Here is a 7,696-nt window from a genome sequence, read left to right as displayed (position 1 = left end):
TTTGGGCTTGCTTGGGGCCTATGATCCCTTTCTTCTTTCTTATTTCTCCCTGTTAGAATGAGAATGTCTATCCTATGCCTGTTTTGGAATCATATGACTTATCCGGTTTCACAGGTTTGCAGCTGGAGAGAAATCTGCCTCCTACCTAGGGTTTCACCTATATCTGACTAGGATGATATTTAAATGAGAATTTGGACTTTAGAATTGATACTAGGACAAGTCAAGACTTTTGAGGCTGTTGAGATGGAATGAATGTATTCTGAATACAAGAAAACATGAATTTTGGGAAGCCAAGGGCAGAATGTTATGGACTGAATTATGTTTCCTCAAAATTCATATATTAAAATCCTAACATTCAATATGATGGCATTTGGGGATGTGGCCTTTGGGAGATATTTAATTTTAGATGTTACAAGGGTGGGGCCCTCATGATGAGATTAGTATCCCATTTAAAAAAAAAAAAAAGAAAAGAAAACAAGAAAGAAAGGAATAGACACAAGAACTCTCTCTCCTTGCCATGTGAGGACACAGTGAGAAGGTGCCTGCAACAAGACAGAAAGGGTGCTCTTACCAGAACCTAACCCAGCTGGCACTCTGATCTCAGATCTCCAGCCTCCAGAACCATGAGAAAATACATTTCTATTGTTTGAAGCACACAGTTTACGACATTTTGTTATGGCAGACTAAGAGGTTCCCATATATAACTAGTATCATCCAAACTTATTTTACTATCCTGTCCCTTCCCATGGCACATTCCAGAATATGATCCCACAGACAACACTTCCAGAGAAACAATGGGATAAATAAATCATAATAATATAAGTGCTCCAGGATGCCAGATTTTAAAGACATAACCAAGAAAGGACAATCAGGATTTTATGATGGAATGTTTTGGGGGAAGTAGAAGAGGGAGTAAACGCAATATTCAAAATCCTGAGAACCTGAGAGGATTGTGGTTTTAATGACAGAATTAGGCAGCTCAGGAAGAGTGAGTTTGAGGGAAAATAGTTTTGCTTTTGAGATATTAAACCTGAAGGGATGGTATTATCTCCAGGAAGTGAGAGCCAGCATGAGAAAAACAAGAATGGTGCTTCTGGAGAGGTCATATTAGTTCTATAGATTCCGAATACTGGGTGACCAACTCATGAAACAAAGAGCCTGCAAAGGAAAGTCAAAGGCCAAGTGAGGCTTCTCAAAGTACTGTGATGCAGGAGGGGCACACAGAGGCCCAGAGTGTGAAAATGACTTTTCAAGGCCAATAGCAGAGTTCAGACTATAACTCAGACTGTTGATTTCTGGTAAGCTTAATACAGTGCTCATGAGTCATTTAGCAATTAATTGGATATTGGTTCACTGAAGGGCAACCAACCAAGATGGTAAGTTAATTGAAATCATGTTGCATGAAGAACAATTGAAAGAGCCAGAATTGTTGAGCTTGGGATAAGGAAGATGGACCTGTGGGGAGAGAAGAGGCCGAGTGTTGCCTTTGGAAATTGTACCAGCTTTTATGTGTGAAAAATGGAATAGGAATATTTGCTGTTACTCAGAGATTAGCCTGATAAAGTTGTGGCCCCTCTCCCTGGGAGCTGTCAAGCAGAGTGGCTTTCTGCCAAGGCTCATGAACAGAGAGAGAGTGAATTAGAACCTCTCCAATCTTCTTCCAAATCTACAATTCTATGATTTACAAACAAATAGTCTCCTTTTCTAGTTTTGACTGCTTGCAATAAGTTGATCTGCTACCCTCTACCACCAAGAAAGTTAAAACAGGCTTTCAGATTTGCTCAACATGACTGGAAACCATGAAAGGTGAGTGCTCGAGAAACTCAAAGAAAGGCTCTGTCCGGTGTCTGTTTCTCAGAGCTAATAGCAACAAGCACACAGTAGGTATCTGTGTATCATCTGACCCTCTGGAGCAGAATCAGCACCCCCTAAGTGGTTTCACTTCAGTTAGGACTGTGTAGTGGTAGGATTTCCTACCACTCTCAATAAAGAACATTTCATTTACTCTCCAATCTCCAAACTTCAGTAACATCTTCCAAGAGGAAGATGAAATTTTCCAACAAGATTCATTTCTCCTTTGGCCTCTTCCTCGATGTCTTCACATATTTGATAGAACTTAGCAAAGGCTTTATTATAGAATCCAGATGAAGCCACCTGGGTTTTAGGATATAATTGGAAACTTGGCTGCTGCATTCATGCAAAGAAGAAGAAATAAAGTTAACCATAAGAGCACAATCCTTAATAAATGAAAAATGTTCAAACTTTATAATTACATTCAGATAGGGAACTGCATGTTTTCCAAGAATAACAACCTGCTGCCACTAAGAGTTTGGGGTGTCTTTCAGAAGTAATCTGTATTCATCTCTAATGTAATGGACGCTAAGGAAAATATATGGTGTAAGCATAATCTCTTCATTTGGCAATAAGATTGTGTTTTAACCAGCATTTAAGAGTTCAGGTACTAGAACCAAACAACCTCCATTCAAATACCAGTTTTGCAGGGTTCCGGGGTGGCTCAGTCAGTAAAGTGTCAGACTCATGGTTTCTGCTCAGGTCATGAGATCAGGGTGCTGGGATCCAGCCCCTCCTTGGGCTTCACGCTCAGTGGGGGGTCTGCTTGAGACTCCCTCTCCCTCTCTCTCCGCCTTTCCCCCTTCTTTCTCTCTTTTTCTTTTTCTCTCTCTCTCTCAAATAAATAAATCTTTAAAAATAAATAAATAAATCCTATCTCTGCTACTTACTGGCTGTGTGACCTTGAGGTAGTCACTTAAGCTCTCTGTACTTTATCTAGGTTCCTCATCCGTAAATTGACAATAATGTTAGTATCTACCTCATAAGACTATTGAAAGAATTAAATGAGTTCATATACTTACAGAGCACATAAAGCAGTGCCTAGTACATAGTTAATGCTCAACAAATATTTGTCATTGTTGTCATTACTGCTTTAAAATGGTAAAGAACGGGCAACACTCTCGGGTCCCCTCTCTCTTTGGCAGAGTTGTACTATCGCTCAATAAACTGCTCTACTATCACTCAATTTTTAAAAAAATGGTAGAAGAGAAAGGGGTCTGTCTGACCCTTTAAAAGAGTTTGCAGAGTGAAGGAAGCTGTATTTCTAGTGGGGAGTGCTCAAAATACTTGAGTTAGAAACAAAACATATGAACCAGGACCTTCTGTACTGCCATTTACAGCAGTTCAAAGCCAACCACACATGGCCTGAGTAGAGGGCAGCTTTTGGAAACATTAGCTCTCAACTAGCATGAATACACTCTTCAGCACATTTTGACTGAGGAGCAGCCTGGAACAGTCAATGTCAGGATGACAGCTTTGTTCTGTACACACAGTAAAATAAATGTTTGGGTAAGTGGAGTTTACACTGGTTAAATGCTAAAGAGTGTATTTAACTTGTAACTTGGAGTTTATAATTTCCTTTATCCCCTGCTTTGAAGGTTGCTTGTGAAAGTTGACAGCAACTCATTGGACAATTTTCGTAATAAATGCAAATATTTTTAAGGATGGGGAATGAATTTTGTTTTCAGCATCTATTTCTGTCACTAATCTTTCCATAGTTTCCAATTTACTTAGCTCAACAGCGCACCATTTACAAGCCTTAAATTTATAATGTTCACAACTGACATTTATCTAGATTGGTTTTGCAAGAGCAGGAAAGTGGGGATTTATGTTTAATATAAAAATACCCACCATTTGTTCAGAACTTTTTATTGTGTCAGGCCCTCTTCTGCATTCTTTGCATATATTATCTCTTTTAATCTTCCAAAAATCTTTCAATGCAGCTATCTGCATCAGAGTAGTTGTCACTAGCCAACTATGACAAACCCCCAAACTCAGTGGGGGAACACAACATAGGTTTGTCTGATGCAGTCAGGCAGTTCTCCTAGGCAGCATCTTCTAAGAGATGCCACAGGGTTTGGGGTGCCTTCTACTACAGGTCCAATACCTCTTTTGCTTCCTGCCATAGGGGTAGAGGGAAGAGAAAAAATGTGGAGTAGGTACACCAGCTGCTACCCCAGCCTCAAATTAACCCTCCATTACTCCTGCTCATGTCCCATTGGCCAAAATCAGTCACATGGTCAAACAAACAGCAAGGGAGGCCAGGTAATGGAGAAGAATATAAAGACATCACTAAATCCTAAACATACTTGCCATAGTTTACCCTTCTGGTCACCACATATCCATTTTCTTCCCTCTTTCCTTATGTATAAGGAGAAGAACACAAACACAGAATACACACCTCTTCAAAGGAAAAAACCTCAAATTCCATCTGGTCACTGCATGGATCAAAGTGAAGACTTCTGAGTTATGTGAATTTCATGTCATAAGTCTGGATGTGCCATTTCTCTTTTTAAGATTGTATTTATTTATTTATGAGATACACACAGAGAGCAGAGACATAGGCAGAGGGCTCCCCAGGAAGCCCAATACAGGACTCGATCCCAGGACCCCGGGATGACAACCTGAGCCAAGGGTGGACACTCAACCACTGAGCCACCCAGGCATCCCTGGATGTACCATCTCCTGATCCAGTGATCTGTAAACTAAAAGAAAAGTGATCTCTATCACCCCAAAATACAAATTTCCTCCCTCTCCCTTTCTCTCACTGTCTGTCATTCTCTCTCTCTCTCTCTCTCTCTCTCTCTCTCTCTCTCACACACACACACACACACACACAAGAAGTGAAGTAACAATAGTGATATAACTACAACAAAAATTTCCCTTCAGAAGGGAAAGAATAGGAGACACACAACAGACACTGATGCCACATCTGGCCAGGCAGACATGGTAAGACCATCTGCCTTAAGGGTGAAAGAAGTTGTGGATATGGGCCTGACTTTGTTCTCTGAGAACTCCCTTGTCCTTTTTTCTCTATGGCCCTCAGTCTTTCCTTCTGAGTGGTTCTGCTTGCTTCCTCTGTGATATGTATTGAGGAGCCAGCCCTCCTCAACAACTTGCAGGCAACAGTTCACCGGCTGATAGGAGGATTGTTTTCAAACTTGAAAGATATTTCTAGTACAGGCTTATAGTTACTTTAGCAAAATAAGACTTTCAAAAGATTGGTAGGCTCCTAAAAGCCATCAAATTTAGGTACCATCTCTCTATTCTCTTTTCTTTCTGTTTATAATTTAGCCATTTCTTTCCGAGGCTCATTGCATTCTTGAAACACCTTGCAAAATGCAGTAATAGCAGCCAAGACACACACAATGGATGTTCCTTCTCCCCTGCCCCCCCACCCCGCCCTCTCATCCTAGGGCTACAGGGTAACTGGCACAGATGCTTTGCAAGTTATCATAGATGTCAGTTTTACCAACGTGCCATTGGGACAAAACACGGCACCTCACCTCACGGCGTCTGGTATCCAGCTCCTTGCCACTCAGCTCCTGACTACTTAGCTCCTGACTACTTAGCCAACAACACTGAGTGTAGGCTTTTGTTACAGCGGCACCCACACCCGTTACCAATTTTAGTATTGGTCAGGGGAAGCAAGGCTAGCTGCTGTGGTAAATCACAATGACTCACAATAGGTCCTGCTAAGTAACATAGTGAGGAGTTTATTGACTTTCATTGGATAAATGCAACACTGTGTGCATATATGCAAATAGGTTGTTTAACATATTTATATTTAATCTTTCACAATTAAGTAGCAAATGCTTAAAGAGATTAAAAAAACATGCGAAGTCACATAATTGGAAAATCATGGATCCAGGTCTGGGACAGACACTACACATCCTAGTGCCTGTAGATGTCTCCTCAGTAGAAACAGAGCCAAAAACAGACTCTACCTTTTTCTCTGCTTTCATAGCAAAGAAAATCTGAAAGCTGACCCCTTCCCTGCAGTATTAGACACTTTCTCTCTTTGCACAATTTCAGTCAGAGGTATTGTCCCCTGTCCATAGCGTAAGAGTTACTTTAGGTAACTCAAAAAAACACCATGAGAAATAATCTATAGTTTTAAAATAATGAATGAGGCTTTTGTACTGTAATTGTTTGCATAAGCTTACATAGTAAGCATACTGAATAGATCATGCCTGTTTTGACATCTCTATTCTCCATTAAATGGTTTATTTACTTAACTGTTTTCTATATTAATTTAGGTGATTTTTATTATATCATAACCATTCATTAAATCTGGCAAGAGCACACGTTGTCCTGTTTACTCTCTGTACAAGCTTTGACATATTATCCTTCCCCGATGTGAACATATTCTAAATGCAAACCCAACTTGTCAAAACTGTTGAATGCCCTGAGCCATTACAATCCTTTATTCATGCAGGAGGTATTTACTGAGTACTTATTATCTCTCAGATACTAAGCAAGACCAGCTTTAAGATATACTATAAATATTTTTTTTAAATCATCACTTTAAGTTGGCTGTAATTTGAATTCACAAATGCTCTGTGTGTGTGTGTGTTTAATGGCAAATGGGGAAGTGTGGTTGAAAGAGTGAAATCAGGAACATTGATTACAGTCTCTATGTCAGAGACTTACCCAGCTACATGGACACACTGCAAAGCGAGTATCCCTCCTAGAGTTTATGATTCATATACAGGATGCAAGCTAAAATAAGTCCAATTCAAATGACATCATTTTAGGTATTTTCCTCTTTTATGAAAACGTAATGCACATTAATTTTACATTTTCAAACAGATGAATTAGGGCAGAATTGAATAGAAATAATTGTGTTAGCAAAAGTTTAAACATAATTTCACTAGTATCACTGTCCTATAAGTTGAGACAGAAACTTTTCTGTGTGTTTTTTTTTTTTTTCTTCCAGTGAAGTGATGCCTTTTGGTCTCAAGGCATCACTTGAAAAGGCAAAGAAGCAACTTGAAGTAACAGAGTGAGAAGAGCTACGGGTAAAAGAGACAGAATTGCTCAGATACCTGAAACCTTTGCTTCCCATTTGCCTCGGTCCCGGGTTTGCAGAGGAACGTCACCCGCTCCTACTCTTTCCTAACGAGCGTATATATTAAGCTCTTTGAAATGTGAGTATTATGGGAAGGATCGCAGTTGCTTTAAATTATAGACGTTGGCAAGTGGTGGGGAGGAGCGGGAGGTTGTTTAAACTGAGAAAGACAGTTGCAAAACTTCGTGCAACAGCATGAGCTCCAAGCTTCAAACACAATCTCATGCTCAGAAGAGCACTTTATTTTTCATCGCGTTATTTTTTGTATTGTTTCGAAGCAGCTTCGAATAAGACACACATATTTCTGCTTTAAATTTTTTAATGGTTTCTAAATTCATGGGACAACCAAAGCAAGAAAGCCTCATGTTTTGGGGAAAATTTTGACATCAGCCATGCCTAGAAAAGGTAAGCCATTCTCTTGAACTTTTTGCCTCCTGTTTGGCCTTCATCAAAAATATTTACTGGAAGAACTTAAGACAGCTACTTGTAAAGAAATGAGGAACTTGTAGAAAGTATGTCAACAAATGATAAATCAGAGGTTGGAAAACCTCAGCAGTCATGCCTTCTCCTGCTTTCTATTCTGCTTGACGCAAATCTCTGTGAAATAGCTTTGACTATTTGAAAAATGAGATTTCTCTTAGAAAATGTGTGCAAGATATTCCTCAGAATCTCCAACCTGATGCGCCTCACATTCACTAGTGTGGTGATGGGCTCATTTATTTCCCGGGTCAGAGTATCTGTGTTTTCTTATCCCGTTACGTGCAATTCGGCTTC

At 39.8% G+C, this 7,696-nt stretch overlaps 1 protein-coding gene across 3 annotated transcripts in view; it reads left to right on the top strand.

Moving 5' to 3' along the window:
• The first annotated feature begins 6,495 nt into the window (after positions 1–6,495).
• C1QTNF7 (C1q and TNF related 7) overlaps positions 6,496–7,696 on the top strand; it is a 106,578-nt gene continuing 105,377 nt past the window's right edge. For 2 of the 3 annotated variants that reach the window (XM_038533344.1, XM_038533347.1), the window contains exon 1: positions 7,072–7,327. In XM_038533344.1, coding sequence (XP_038389272.1) covers positions 7,315–7,327 — 13 coding nt within the window. In that variant the 5' untranslated portion in view covers positions 7,072–7,314. Of the gene's footprint in view, positions 6,609–6,790; positions 7,002–7,071; positions 7,328–7,696 lie in introns of those variants that run through there. The other variant, XM_038533348.1, reaches the window with a different exon arrangement.

Source organism: Canis lupus, chromosome 3 (assembly GCF_011100685.1).
Source record: "Canis lupus familiaris isolate Mischka breed German Shepherd chromosome 3, alternate assembly UU_Cfam_GSD_1.0, whole genome shotgun sequence".
NCBI classification, from domain to species: Eukaryota; Metazoa; Chordata; class Mammalia; order Carnivora; family Canidae; genus Canis; species Canis lupus.
The sequence above is the reverse complement of the archived record's forward strand: the minus strand, read 5'-3'. Positions and strand labels throughout refer to the sequence as shown.